Source organism: Notechis scutatus, chromosome 2 (assembly GCF_049901735.1).
Source record: "Notechis scutatus isolate UNSWTSFEM ecotype Mainland chromosome 2, rNotScu1.2, whole genome shotgun sequence".
NCBI lineage: Eukaryota > Metazoa > Chordata > Lepidosauria > Squamata > Elapidae > Notechis > Notechis scutatus.
In genome coordinates this window covers 5,096,577-5,111,985 of record NC_142010.1, presented here as the reverse complement: position 1 = coordinate 5,111,985, position 15,409 = coordinate 5,096,577, and the positions used below count along the sequence as shown (strand labels likewise).

At 46.4% G+C, this 15,409-nt stretch overlaps 1 protein-coding gene across 4 annotated transcripts; it reads right to left on the bottom strand.

Annotated features, from left to right (window-relative positions):
• Positions 1-1,706: 1,706 nt before the first annotated feature.
• On the bottom strand, positions 1,707-11,573 carry LOC113430280 (uncharacterized). Of its 4 annotated transcripts, XM_087952982.1 has the most exons (6): positions 11,191-11,322; positions 11,084-11,151; positions 10,172-10,296; positions 7,571-8,272; positions 6,711-6,837; positions 1,707-3,514 (listed from the first exon to the last, which is right to left on the bottom strand). In XM_087952982.1, the coding sequence occupies exons 4-6, from the start codon at positions 8,255-8,257 to the stop codon at positions 2,208-2,210; spliced, it is 2,121 nt and encodes a 706-aa protein (XP_087809108.1). In that variant the 5' UTR covers positions 8,258-8,272; positions 10,172-10,296; positions 11,084-11,151; positions 11,191-11,322; the 3' UTR covers positions 1,707-2,207. The 4 variants fall into 4 exon arrangements, with proteins under 4 accessions (XP_087809108.1, XP_087809107.1, XP_087809109.1 ...); XM_087952981.1 differs by lacking the exons at positions 11,084-11,151; positions 11,191-11,322 and adding an exon at positions 11,434-11,573; XM_087952983.1 differs by having other exon boundaries at positions 7,571-8,269; positions 10,172-11,151.
• Between the last annotated feature and the right edge of the window lie 3,836 nt (positions 11,574-15,409).

Below are 15,409 nucleotides of genomic sequence, written 5' to 3'. Positions count from 1 at the left end.
GGCTGAGGCCGCCGCCCGGGAGCGCCTGCTGCTTTCCTCGCCAGGGCCGGGCGGTGGCGTGTTGCCCTGCGCCGCGTGGCCCCCACCTGGCAGCGCTTCTCGGCACGAGGCAGCCGGGTTGCTCAAGGAGCCCGGCCGGCCAGGCGAGGAAGGCAGCGAGGCCCTGCCGGCTGGGGCGGAAAACCCGCTTGGCAAGGGGCCGGGAAGCCTGCGGGCGGAGGACCAAGCGGGCTGGGAGGCAGAGATTCGGCCGAGGCTGTCAGATGGAGAGACGGCTGGTCTGCTCCGGTGCCGCTGCTGCTGTTGCAAAGCGCCGCCGCGGCTCTTCCTTTTGCCTTCCCTTCCCGAGGCAACGCGGAACTGGAGCCGCACGGAGCCGTGCCGGTGGTAGCAACTCCTGACTCAGGGGCTTCCGAGGGGAGGGGAAGGAGGAGAAGAAGGGGGGGAAAGGGTGAGGGGGGGCGATTCCCCCAAAAACTGGAATTCCGATTTTAATCGGAAGAATATCATGTCTGTGAGACCTGGAGGTGAAGATTGATGACACCAGGAAACGTTGATTTACTCCTATTGGAGAATGTGACTTTGGGGGGCTGTTTCTAACTTCCCATATTATGTGGTGTACTTCCGGGTCGTGTCAGATCCGGAATTACAACAGAGTTTGCCCATTTGATGATTTCCTAAATAAAAGAAATTGTTTTGTGGAAGATGGACTTTGCTCTTTTCTTTTTAAATGGATTTCATCACTTGGAAACCTGACACTATCTGTACTCTGCGAATTGCTGGGGAGGGGCCATCTTAGCCCTCTTCCCGCCTACCAGACGTTCCAAGCTCCGCTGCCCTTTTGCCATCTGGGAATAGCCCCTCCCTCTTGGGACTCCAGACTTCATTCCACCACAATAGTATTGCTAACACATTGCGAATGGTGCTTCCTTATCAAGGAATATTTCTCAATTGTTTCTAAACTTCCTAAGAAGCTAACCCAAGCTCCCCCTCAATTCCAACCCCTGAAGGAATCTAGATTCCCAACTCCATTGTATAATAAATTCTAATTCGTCCCTATTCAGTGTAATAGACCAGGAGCGACCCAAACTTCTTGGTGCAGTGGTCGCCAACCAATGGGCCGGGGACCACTGGAGGTCCGTGAGAAAATTTTGGTGGTCCGCAGAGAAATGTCACCCTCAAAGCACCCCCCCCCAAAGCAATTAATCCAGGCTGCACAGGAACACAAGGCTGTGCTGCCCACACGGCCTGTGGGAACACAAGGCTTGTGTCGCTTGCATTGCGAACAACACGAGGTAGTGAGGGGAGGGGGGGGGGAAAGGGTGGAGGGGGAGAACTTGTCCACTCGCCCCACGTATCTTGCCTGGCCACCAGGCTGCTTCTTTCTGCTTCTTTCTTCTTCTGCTTTTGGCTCACGCAAGGAAAGCAGCAAAAGTCTTTCTTTCTCTCCCCCAAACTCCACTAGAAATGAGTCTTTGATTCCCTGCAAGGCATCCTGCTCCAAGAGGCTGAGCCATTCTGGGGAAGTTTGGGGAAGAGAAAGAAAGATTTCTGCTGCATCTGCTGCTTTCCTTGCATGAAGCCAAAAGTCTCTCTCTCCCCCAAGAACAGAGCTGCAGTATCCTGCGATCCCAAATAAAGAATGATCGATCGGTAGGAAAACGGGATGGGGAATTTTCCTGCAGACTTTTTGGGGGATTTTCCCAGGGTCTCTAGTCTGCGGGATTTAAAATTATGAGTTTGGTGTCCCTGAGGTCCAAAAGGTTGGCGACCCCGTCTTGGTGGACCATTCGAGTAGAACACAGATGTTAGAAAAAGACACCAAAGTCTTTTGCTGGATTTAACGGAGCCCTGGGTGATTTCTGGGACTCCTGCAACTAAATTGGGGACTTGGTAGAGCCCCACTTAATTTCTCTTCAAGTAAGCGTGTGCAGAAGAAGTGCAGCTCAGAGACTGCGTGCCTTTGTGGCTACTGCCTTCTCATCCTTTTGGGGAATTTTCCAATAACATCTGGAAATGCAGCTGATGGATCCCAGATCAGAGGCATAGGACAGGCTGGGCATGTATCAGGTCCTATGTTTGATCTCTCCAAGTAAGGCAGCGAATGACACCTGTCCATGAATGGTTTCTTCCCAGTGATGCTGACTCAATGGGCCAGGAGTCTACCGTAACATAAGGCAACTTTCCACGTGGCTATAAGTTTGGTTTTAACATTTGGCCCCCGTTCCAAGCAGACATCTGGATGCTTCCCTGGAGTGGATTCTCTTGTGCCTCCGGAGAGAAGCTTTATGACCGAAATTCTGACCGCAGTCAGCGCATTTGTACGGCTTTTCTCCCGTGTGAACCCGCTGGTGATTGACTAGGTTTGAGTTCGTGCTGAATTTCTGCCCGCAGTCGGAACACAGGTACGGCTTCTCGCCCGTGTGGACCCTCTTGTGGTTAACCAAGTTGGAGCTGGTGCTGAAGCTCTTCCCGCAGTCGGCGCACTCGAAGGGCTTCTCTCCCGTGTGGGTCCTCTCGTGGATGAGGAGCTTGGATCGGCTGATGAAACTCTTCCTGCAATAGCCGCACCGGTGGCTTTCTTCGCCCGAGGGCGCTTTCTTCTCCGTGTGCAGCCGCTCATGCTTACGAAGGTAAGAGCTCGAGATGAAGCTTTTCCCGCACTCGGGACACTCGTACGGCTTCTCCCCGGTGTGGATGCGCCGGTGGATGATGAGATCGGCTTTCTGGTTGAAGCTTTTCCCGCACTCCGGACACTCGTACGGCTTTTCTCCGGTGTGCGTCCGGATGTGGATAACCAGTTGTGGCCGGTGAACGAAACTCTGCCCGCACTCGGAACACTTGTAGGGCTTCTCCCCGGTGTGCACCCGCTTGTGGGTGATGAGGTTGGAGCTTGAGGTGAAGCTTTTCCCGCACTCCGGACACTCGTACGGCTTTTCTCCCGTGTGGGTCCTCTCGTGGACGATGAGCGAGGCCTTGTCGCTGAAGCTCCTGCCACACTCGGGACACTGGTAGGGCTTCTCCCCCGTGTGCACCCGGGTGTGTTTCATCAGGTTGCAGTTTGTGCTGAAGCACTTCCCACACTCCGTGCACTTATACGGCTTCTCGCCGGTGTGAGTCCTCTCGTGGATGATCATATGCGCGCTGTTATTCGAGACCTTCCCACAGTAGGTGCACGTGTAGAGTTTCTGCATTTTCCGGTTCGGAGGGAACGCGAAACCACGGTTCAGAACTGTCCCCCAACTGGCGGGACCTGTATTCGTCCTCTTTTCCTTCTGGCGTCCCGGCGGGAAGGTGTTTTCTCGTAAGCTTTCCTCATGAAAAAAAGCTGGGATCCCCGATTGGTTTTCCTGGTGGATTTCTTGATGGGGCTCACTTCCTGCCATCTTTTCCAGTCCACAGACTTGATATAATTTCCCATGGAGTCTTGCCAAGGACAGTCCACTGATGCCTACTTGTGGGTGCCTTTCAAAGGGGAAGGTCTCCTCCTCGTTTTCGTAACCTTGGTCATTGCCTGGAGGTACAAATAGGAGAATCGTGACTAGGGGAGTGTAAAGAAAATGACCCTGATGAAGAAATGCAACAGCAGTTACCTAAAGTCCAGGTAACGTTCAAAAGCTGCTTAGACACCTCCCTAATTCACAGGTATGTAAGAGTGGGGATTATGTACAGCATAATCAGACCTGCAGCATTCTGTTACTATAGCCCATCTCAATACATTTAGTCTTAGGCTTGCTGTGATGTTGATTTCCTGGTCTGGTCTATCTAGTGGGGCTGACATAATCTGATGTGGTGGAATGTTGTCTGGTGTCTCAGGAGGGAGGATAGATTACGGATAGTCAGAGGGACCTTGGAAGGGACCTTGTAAGTCATCTAGTCCAACCCCCCGCCCAAGCGGGAGACCCTACACCATTTCTGACAAATGGCAGTCCAATCTCTTCTTGAAAGTCCCAACTGATGGCGCTCCCACAACTTCCGAGGGCAACTTCTGTTCCATTGGTTGATTGTTCTCACTGTCAGAAAGTTTCTCCTTGTTTCCAGGAGGAGTTGTTGCCCAGAGACCTTGGAATGTCTGGTAGGCAGGAAGAGGACTAAAACAGTCCCTCTCTAGCAGTTCACGGATTATATCTATAGTTATGCCGATAGTCTGGCAAGATTCTGTCTGTCGGTGAAAAACAATAGAGAAACTACACAGAAGTAACTCCGTGGGTTATTCTTGGTTCTTGGGGCCTGACATCAGGCTGCTTATTCTATAGTTAACAGAATAAATACAGTTTCATATTTAGCTAGAAACATAGCATCCCTAAGGACCAAACACATCCAACTCTCTAAGGGAGATATTATCTGAGGGCCAGTTACATCAGCCCGATCATGCGGAGAAGCCATGCTGCAGGTACTGTCGGCCAGGTCCTACATTTGGTGGGTCCCAGGAGAGGCGCCTTCGCTGCTGAAGCACCTACCATATGGAACATCCTTTCCCCTAAAATTGGATTGGCCCCCCTTTTGTTCATTTGCAAGGCCCTCAAGACCTGGTTATGCTGCCAGGCCGGGGCTCCCAGGGGATCAGAGATCTGTCCAAGGGAGCCATTTTATGCTATTTATTGTTCTGATTTTTAGATTTTTTTTAATCGGTTTTATATTGGCTGTTTTATTTACTCTTGTTCACGGCCCAGAGTCCCCTATCAGGGAGATGGGCAGCTGCATAAATTTGATTAATTAAAAATAGATAAATAAAACTATATTTGAGTTAGAAACCAGACCGACTACTAGCCAGAGGGCTGCCGCTGGCGTTATAGGATGACATGGGGATTATTTTTTGCTCATTATTTTTTTTTTTTAAAGAGTGGGGTGATGTGAAGGGTGTTGAGTAAGAAACCCCAGCCTCAATTCCAACTGCACACTTTGGGGAAATTCAATGTTGGAAAAATAAACGTTGCGCCTCTCAGATCAATCTTGATTCACCGTTCGTGGTTTCAAACAACTGCAAAAGCTGAACTGCTGAAAGTTAGTTGTTTCCCCGCTTCCAATTTAGCAGTGGAAAGGTTTGCAAATGGGCTGCATGTGGCTTATGGGTTTCTAGTTGCTGACCACTGGTTTAGCCTGATGACTGGCAGTAACCAGCCCTTCTAAGGCAAGGCATTATACAAAGCATAAATGCTAAAAGCTCTTGTTTACCAAACATAGCCCTACTAAACTTATTTATTAGAATTTGTCAAACAAAAATGAGAACAAGAATAAAAGAATAAAAATACAAGGACAGGGACGATAGGCACGTTAGTGCACTTATGGACGCCCCCTCTACTAACCACTTAAGTATGATGTAAGGTGCACGGAAGTCAATTCGTGACTGAAACTGTGAAAATTTGTAGCTGAAACAACTGAACAGACTTTGACAACTCTATTACGGAAATCGTATTTTTTTACAGTCAAGTTTCGAACAATTTACACTGTGTTTAAAGTGGTTGTTAGCACGCATATTACTGCGATTAAAACAAAAAAAAGCCATTTACAGGTAAAACATTACTATGTATAATTTTGTATGCAATATCTAAGTCTGGCTGCAAGTGCCGCAGTTCTAAGTTATCCAAACCGAGAATTTCAAACCCAGTAGCATAGGGAATTATATTGTGTACAGAGAAGAGTGCAAGACTTTTCTCGTGAAATACTTCTGAACCCGTTCAATTGTACTGAACTTGCAATAATTATAAATTAAACGTAACTAGGAATAGTGGCCCAAGAGAAAAATCACTGCAGTTAAGTTAGTAATACGGTTGTTAAGTGAATCTGGCTTCCACGTTGAGTTTTATTTGTCAGGTCACAAAAGGGGATCACATGACACACACAAACACACACACACCGAGATATTGCAACTGTCATAAATATGAGTCAGTTGCCAAGCGTCCGAATTTTGATCATGTGAATCTGGGGGATGCTGCAATGGTTGTGTTGTGGTTCACCAGCAACCTGTGCAGATGGCAGCTGAATTGGACAATGGGGAAGAACGGGGACCAGTCCAGGAGTCTGGGGAGGACTCAGACGAGGGTCCTGCATCCAATGCAGAGATGGGGCCAGGACCATCTGGGAGTGGGTTGCTGACTCCGGAGCCTTCGGAGTCTGGCAGCAGCGAGGCAGAGGAACAAGGGGAGCCTGTTCCCAGGGCGCGTGTGCGCAGAGCTGCTGGAAGGCAAGAGCAGCTAAGACAAAAGGGGCGACTCGGAAGTAAGGCTGGGAGGTGATTGCCCCTCCCCTAAGGTATAAAGGAAGTGCAAAGGTAGAGAAACCTTTGAAAGTCGTTCGCTCTGTTCGGATTAAACTTTGAAGCTCTGTGTGGACTTGATACTTCGGTTGGTTTATTTTACAGCTAATTTGGCACTTTAGTTGTTGGCAGCAATTCAAAGGATATAAAGGTGGGTGCTTATCTCGAGGGACTATTTGGGACTCATTACGGGCTGGGGATGAACATAATTCCCAGCGTTGAAATAAAACGAGTTGTTTTAACTAAGCAGGTGCTTAATTATGGTCTCAGGAGGCCTCGGTTAGAACAGGTTGTAAGTGTGAAAAATGGCCATAAGTCACTTTTTTCAGTGCTGTTGTAACTTGGAATGGAAACTAAACCAATGTTTTTAAGTCAAGGGCTACCTGTCATTTCTTTCAAATGTTCTTTGGGGTTGGAAAGAAGAAAAACAGAAGGACAAGACCTTATCTCTTACCTATATAACTGGCCTCTTCATCACTCTCTTCTTCTGCCTCTGCAGAGAGATGGTTCACTGCTTCAGATGGAACCTGCTCTGATTTAGAAGAATTAAGAACAGTGACTTCTTCCCCCGCACAGGAAACCTGAAACAGGAACAAAGTTTCAATGGAAGCATAATTTTCCCAGGCTCCTCTGAGCTACAGTTTGTTTTGATCATGGCTGGCTGACTTTACCTCTAGTTAAGACATGATTTACACACACACACACACACACACACCAGAATGGCAGCCCTGCACAACCCAGGGCTGACACTCAGTTTATATTCTGGCGTCTTGCCCTGTCAGAGGTGAAATTATCTAGTTTGGGTAATAAAACATCTGCAACATAATAAGCAAGCTCAGAGAACTCCCAAGGACCCCCTCATTTCAACCCCGAGCTACAAATATTCTTCTTCACGGGTAACATTTGAACTGAACCCCAGATAATTTAAGGCCAATTTCCTTTTAGGCAGGAAAAGCAAGGACCAGCAATAGCAATAGCACTAGGACTTATATACTGCTTCACGGTGCTTTACAGCCCTCTCTAAGCAGTTTACAGAGTCAGCATATTGCACCCAATAATCTTGGTCCTCGTTTTACCCACCTCAGAAGGATGGAAGGCCGAGTCAACCTTGAGCCTGGTGGGATTCGATCTGCCAAATTGCAGGCAGCCGGCAGTCAGCAGAAGTAGCCTGCAGTACTGCACTCTAACCATTGCGCCACCACAACGAATGGTTCAGTAAACAGATCTAGCAACATTCACCGCAGATCGCAGAGTTTACACTGCTGTTGGTTTTATCTCCAACTGCCTTCAGGTGAGGAAGAGGGCTGTGCTTACCTTCTCTTGCAGTCTATCGACCTCTTGCACCCTCAGAAAGTAATCCTCTGCCAGGGCCACCGTCTGGGCACAGCTCCCTGGCTTGCCCTCCTTGATCCAGCCCTGCATCTCTGGGGGCAAAATGGCCAGGAACTGCTCCAGGACTATCAGGTCCAGAATCTGCTTCTTGGTGCGTCTCTCGGGCTCCAACCACTGCCAGCAGAGTTCCTGCAGCTGGGAGAAACTCTCCTTGGGCCCTTCGGCTTCCAGGTAGCAGAACTGCCTGAACTGTTGTCGCTCCGTTTCGGAGGCAGGGGTTTCTTCCACCTCCAAAATTTCTTCCTTCACTCTCACTGAGGAAATTAAGCCTTGGCAATCTTGGATGGGGCCTGGCAGAAGCCGGGTTAGGCTCCTTCTTCCTGGCCTCTGACTCAAATCAGCCGTTTCTTTAAACGAGGATTGGGAATTGTCCCCGGACCGGGCAGGATTGGGTAGCCGAGTGCGTTTCTGCCCAGAACAAGAGGGTTGCATTTCCTTCAGGAAATCCTGCCACTGAACATCCCAAGGCTGCTGGGGATTTTCTTCTGGCTCCTGCTTAATAAACCGGGAATCTAGTCCAACCGAGAAGTCTTGGATGGCTCCGAGCTGAACGGGATGAGAATTTTTCCGTCCTCTTGGAACTTTTCGTACTGGTCCCCGATTCTCCATTTCTACCCCGGCCTGCTGGGAAAAAAAAAATCCAACCTTCATCAGTTCAAAATAAAACACATATAAGGCATACTGTACATACAGGTGGTCCTCGACTTCCGACCACAATTATGAGCTCAACATTTCCGTGGCTAAGCAGGACAGTTGTTAAAGTGAGTTTTGCCCCATTTTATAATGTAGAGTGAATCACTTCAATTGTTAGGTTAGTAACACGGATGTTAAATGAAGCTGGTTTCCTCGTTAACTTTGCTTGTCAGAAGTCGCAAAAGCGGATCAACGCGACCCTGGGACACTGCAACCATCATAAATATGAGCCAATTGCCCAGCAACTGAATTTTGATCTTGTGTCGGCAACGGTCGTAAGTGTGCAAAACGGTCAAAAGTCACTTTTTAAAGTACCGTTGTAACTTTAAAACAGTCACTAAATGAATGGTTGTAAGTCAAGAGCTACCTGTATACACAATATGCCCCTCCCTCCCTTTCTCTCCATCACTAGTATGTAAGTGCTGAATTGATGTAGGGAGATTAGAATTAGAATAGAACAGAATTCTTTTATTGGCCAAGTGTGATTGGACACACAAGGAATTTGTCTTGGTGCAAATACTCTCAGTGTACATAAAAGAAAAGATACATTCATCAAGAGTCAAGAATCATCCGGCACAATACCTAATAATAGTCATAGGGTACAAATTAAGCAATCAAATCATACTAGGAGACAGTGCATATAAATTGTAAGGATACAAGCGACAAGGTTACAGTCATACAGTCACAAGTGGGAGGGGATGGGTGATAAGGAGTGATGAGAAGATTAACAGTAATAGTAGTGCAGACTTTGTAAATAGTTGGACAGTGTTGAGGGAATTATTTGTTTAGCAGAGTGATGGCATTCGTGGGGGAAAAAAACTGTCCTTGTGTCTGGTTGTTCTGGTGTGCAGTGCTCTATAGCAGTGATCCCCAACCTTTTTTACGCCACGGCCCGGTATCCCCAACCTTTTTATGGCGCGGCCCGGTACCGGCATTAGCTGGGCGCCGCCATCTTTTTGATGAAAAGTGCTTCGGTGAGCTTTTCCGGTGAAAGCTCACGAGCCTTCTCAAGATCTACCGAAAAAGCTCTTTTTGATGAAAACTTCGGTGAGCTTTCACCAAAGCTCACGAAGCACTTTTCATCAAAAGATGGCGGCGCCAGCAAGCCAGCGGCCCGGTAGGACTTGTTCCACGGACGGTACCGGTCCGCGGACCGGCGGTTGGGGACCCCTGCTCTATAGCATCGTTTTGAGGGAAGGAGTTGAAACAGTTTATGTCCGGGATGTGAGGGATTCAGGCCCTAGTTCCACCCATCCACCACAGAAGCTGCTGGGGGGGGGGCACTCTGAGCCAACCCCTCTCTCCCAATCTAACCTACCTCACAGTGTTGTTGTGGGGGAAAATAAGAAGGAGGGTACAAGGGACATTAATGGCTTGAAGCTTCTACATGAAAGATGGGATGTAAATCAGAAGCAACCTGGAATCAAGGAGAAACTTCCTAACAGTGAGGACAATTAACCAGTGGAATAGCTTTGCCTTCAGAAGTTGTGGCTGCTTCATCACTGGAGGTTTTTGAAGAAGAGAGCCACTTGCCTGAAATGAATCAGAACAGAGCTGGGAGGAACCTTGGAGGTCTTCTAGTCCAGCCCCTGTTCAAGGAGGATCCTATACCATTTCAGACAAGTGGCTGTCCAGTCTTTTCTTCAAAACCTCCAGGGATGAATACAATTTTTTATTGGCCAGGTGTGATTGGACACACAAAGAATTTGTCTAGGTGCAAATGCTCTCAGTGTACATAAAAGAAAAGATACATTCATCAAGAATCGTAAGGTACAACACTTAATGACAGTCATAGGGTACAATAAGCAATTGAATCATACTAGCACCTACAACTTCTTATGGCAAGCTGGTCCTGTCAGTGTTCCACTCCAAACAATAACTCAGAGACAAACATCTTCTCAAAAGATGTTTGTTTTATTTGGATAGAAAACTGGCACATCTGGGGAATCCCGAATCTGAAAGTCAATAAGTAAAAAAATTACAAATCCACCCCCCTGCACCCATCATCGCATCACATGCCCCAATCACCATCCCTCCCAACTGGAGACATGCCCTCACCCAGGTGCAAAATAACCTGACCTTGACTTAGCAGAAGAATGCTATTATGTCTAACCGCAACCACTCCAAGAACTTCCCCCCTCCCATTTTCCCAGGCTCAAGAATGTGGCTGTGTGGAAGCTGCGTCTACTGTCACAACATGGCTTCCAAAGCTGACAGTGTTAGGAAGCTTCTGTTAGGATGAAGAAGTTTCTTGGATGAGAAGCGAAAGTCTTCAAAAGAAAAACCCAGAAAGTCCATCTGCCTCTTGGGGGAAAAAAAAAAAAAAGCCCCTTTGGGACAACCTGGGTGACTGATAAATCTCCATAGACATTTCTCTTAGGAAGTTTCTCCTTAATTCCAGGTTGCTTGGTTTCCCTCCAGGGTTTCTTGCCCTGCCTTCTGGTGCTTTGGAAAATTAAACTGACCCCCTCCTCTCTGTGGCAGCCTCTCAAATACTGGAATACTTTTATCATGTGTCCACCTCCCCCCACCCAAGTCCTTCTTTTCTCTAGACTAGAGGGGGGGGGAACTACTCCTGCTTGAGCAATGGGCTGGACTAGAAGACCTCCAAGGTCCCTTCCAGCTCTATTCTGATCGGAAACAAACTGAATCTAAGTCAACAAAGGATGGCTGAAAAAATCTTATCACTACAGCATTATCTGGGGGACATTAGCACCTCACGAAAGAGCTTTCAGACCCCACCCTCCTCAACCAAGGGTTCCTTCGGCTTCACGCCTTCCCGCCCAATCCGTGACCAAAAGCAAAGCCCTCTTTTTTTGGGGGGGGGGAAGGGCAGGGTCAGCATCGACCTTTGCAACAGGATGGGGCAGCTTTAGAAAAAGAAAGCCAAAGCGTTTTTCCCCCTCCAAGTTGCGGTGGGGGGAGGGGGGGGGGGGCTGCGTGGGCTCGGAAGGGGAGAAAGCCACCCTCCCCCGCTTGCAAGCGATCGCCCCCCACCCCATCTCCACGCGCAATAGTGTCCCCCCGCCCACACGGCCCTCGTCGCTTGCGCTTTGCGCTCTCGGAAAGCGCCTCCCTCGCTCCCGACGCACCGGAGCTCGGCGAGCCTCTGCCTTTTTTTCCCCTTTCTTCCCACGGCCGGTGGCCGGACCCACCCCGGCACGGTGGGGCAGGAAAGTGCAGGGATGCTGGGGGGGGAGGCGATCACCGTCCCCCGCCCCCCTTTTGCTCCACGTTTCCTGTCTCTCTAAGCGACCGAGCTCGCTGGCCCGTTTAACCATTGCGGCGCCGGGGGAGATGCGCGGCAGATCTTTTATTTGTTTGGTTTGGTTTGGGTTTGGGTTTGGTTGGGTTTGGTTTGGGTTTGGGTTTGGGTTTGGTTTGGGTTTGGGTTTGGTTTGGTTTGGTTTGGTTTTGGTTTGGTTTGGTTTGTCAATGGCTTACAAGATAATAGGTATAAGTAAACACATAGTTATGAATACATGGATATGTTGGAAGTTGTGATTCCCCTGTCTTCTAGGAAAAGTTTAGAAGAAAGGAAGAGGTGAAAACACAAGTAGGGTCAGCTCCATCAGCCCCTCCCACCCCACCCTTTGTCAAGTAGGGCTATTAAAATAGCTGGAGCCAGCTTACTTTTCACAACAAAGGAAGGAGAAAATGACAGGCATGAGATACAGAGAAAAAACCCCCCTACAAACTAGCTAAGATCCTTTCCCATAGAAATCAAATGGGTGGCAAGCTATAAAACTTGTGAAAAGCAAATCAAGAGGCGTAACAGGAAACTCGGGATATTGCAACCTAATGCAACAAACAGCTACTATAAAACAATTACCGAGATCCCAGGAAGAGACAGGAACTCATCACACACACACACACAAACACACAAACACACACACACACACACACACACAAACCCCAATCAAAGACTTCAAAGTTTCACACTCACAAAATCAAAGGATCTGAAGGGTATAAAAAAGGGATTCTCTATTCACAAGATTAGATTAATCCTAGGAACGCTGTGAGATTTTTTTACCTGCCTTCCTATTAATAAACTGATTCTGACTTTCAACGCAGCTGACTAAATCATTTTTCATTTCTCCCAGCCGGGAAATTTGAATCCACAAAAGGAAAGAACTTTGCCTACACAAAAGGACAAGGGTTCTTTTTCCTTTCATTAGATACATATAAGAAAAATAAAATAAACAACAGGACAGGGACAGTAGGCACGTTGGTGCGCTTATGCACAGCCCCTACAGACCTCTTAGGAAAGGGGTGAGGTCAATAGTAGACAGCCTAAAGTTAAAGTTTTTGGGGTTTGGGGAAGAAACCACAGAGTCAGGTAGAGTATTCCAGACATTGACCACTCTGTTGCTGAAGTCGCATTTCCTGCAATCAAGTTTGGTGCGATTAACCTTGAGTTTGTATCTATTGTTTGCTCTTGTGTTGTTATGGTTGAAGCTGAAGTATTCATTGACAGGTAGGACATTGCAATGTATGATTTTATATACTAAATTTAGATCGGACCGAAAGTGGCGTAGTTCTAGGTTTTCTTGGTCTAGAATTTCGAGTCTGGTGGCATAAGGTATTCTGCAACTAGTAGAGGAGTGGAGAACTCTTCTTGTGAAATATTTCTGGACTTTCTCAACTGTGCTAATATCAGATACATAATGTGGGTTCCAGACTGATGAGCTGTATTCGAGTATTGGTCTAGCAAATGTTTTGTATGCTCTAGTTATTAGTGTAATATTACCAGAGAAAAAGCTATGTAAGGTTAGGTTAACAACTCTTAATGCCTTTTTGGCTATGTTGTTACAGTGGGCTTTAGCACTTAGATCGTTAGAGATGAGTACTCCAAGATCCTTGACAGAGTTTGGATCATCAACAAGGTCTTGACTGTTCAGCCTGTATTGTATTTTCTGATTTTTTTTTTGCCAATATGTAAGACAGAGCATTTATTTGTTGAGATTTGAAGTTGCCATTTGTTTGACCATTCTGATACATAGTCAAGGTCTTTTTGAAGGGTAGCAGTATTGTCTGTGGTGTTGAATAGCTTTACATCATCAGCGAAGAGAACGCAGTTGCTCTTGATATGATCACAGAGGTCATTTATGAAGAGTATGAAGAGAGTTGGTTCTAGAACACTGCCTTGGAGGACACAACTGTTGACAGGTACAGAATTTGATAGGAAGCTCCCAATTTTGACCATTTGTTGTCTGTTTGACAGGAATGCTTCTATCCAGTTATGCAGGTGTCCCGAGATACCATAAGATTTTAGTTTTAGGAGTAGTTTGTCGTGTACCACTGAATCAAAGGCTTTACAGAAGTCTATGTAGATTGTGTCTATTGCTTTGCCCTGATCGAGTTGTGTAGTCCATATGTTTTTGCTGTGTAAGAGTTGCAGATTGCAGGACAGTTTTTTTCTGAAACCAAATTCTTTATTAGAGAGTAGGTTGTTTGTCTCTAAGTGGAGGATAATGGATTGGTTAATAATTGATTCCATGACTTTACAGGTGACGCAGCATAAAGAGATTGGTTTGTAATTTTCAACTAGGCTGGGGTCTCCCTTTTTGAAGATGGGGATGACTGTGGCTTGTGACCATAGTTTTGTCAAGGAGCTGGTCCTGAAAGATTTTTCAAAGATTATGCTTAGAGGTTCGCTTATGGCAGTGGGTAGCTTTTTTAAGAAGTAGGCACATATTCTGTCCTGTCCAATAGATAGAGATGGTTTTAGATTGTGTAGTGCTTTTTCAACATTGCCTACTGTAAAATCGATCATTGTAGTTGTCTGTGGTTTGACTAGGAAATACTGGGCATGATCCATTGCTGTTTACAAATACTGAGCCAAAAAATGTGTTAAAGAGGTTGGCTTTAATAGTGTCATCGTTGCGGTCTTTACCATTAGGTCCTTTCAGGGGTGGGATGGACCTTGAGTCTTTTAGTTTGTTGTTTACAAAATTGTAGAAAGCGCAGGTGGAATTGGTGTGTAGAAGGTTTTCCTCTTGTTTAATGTGATAATTGGTGCATTCAGTCTTTATCTGGTGGCATAGATTTTTGTATCGGCTTTTGAAGTCGGCAACGTGACCAGATTTGTTTTTCTGCCAAAGTGATTTCTTTTTGGATTGAAGCTTCCTTATTGTTATGGATAATCTGTTTTTTTCTGGTTTTTGGAGTTGTTATTGGTACATATAGTTTGATTGCTCTTTTGACTTCAAGTAAAAATATGTTGTAATTGTCTTCAACAGTATTGCATCCAGTGAATAGAAATTGCCAATCAAGGGATGAGAGATCATTGTCTATAAGATCATAGTTGCCTTTTTTGAAGTTATAATTGGGGATCACATCATTGTGTTGATTTTTGTGTGGACGTATGTTGAGACAAAAGTCAATCATGCTGTGGTCATTGTTGGAAAAGGGTTCTTTAATTTGTATTCCGTAAATTGAATTCAAAGTATTGCAGAAGATGAGATCGAGGCAGTTGTTAAGTCTAGTATTGTTGGTTACTAGCTGTTCCAGTCCCAGGTTTGTTACAGCATTGTAGAAGGTTGCATGTATGGGTTCAGTTTTACATTCGTTTAGGGTCCAGTTAATGTGTGGTAGATTGAAGTCACCAAGAAAGATAAAAGTGTGTGGGCAGGATGTTGCCTATGTTAGTAGTGAATTTAGCTTGTTTACATGTTCGATGTTATAATCGGGGGCTCTGTAACATATTAAGAATCGAAATGTGATATTTAAGGACAGTTCACAGACGATGGTCTCAGGAAGAGCAAGCTCTTGGGTAACTTGGATGCTTTTTAGATGTAAGGACTTTTTATAGAAGATAACAGCACCACCTCCGCTACAGATTTCACGATCTGATCGGTAAACAACATAGTCTCTTACTGTGGTAATGGAGTCAGAGAGAGATGCATTGAGCCATGTTTCACAAATATGATGTCGAATTTAGCCATATTTAGTAAGAGGAGAAATTCAGGTATTTTATTCACAAGGCTTCTTGCATTGAGTAGCTTGCATTTAAGGCCAGTTGTAGTTGGAATTGAGGTAGTTAGGGGCATGCGTGCCTAGTTTTGA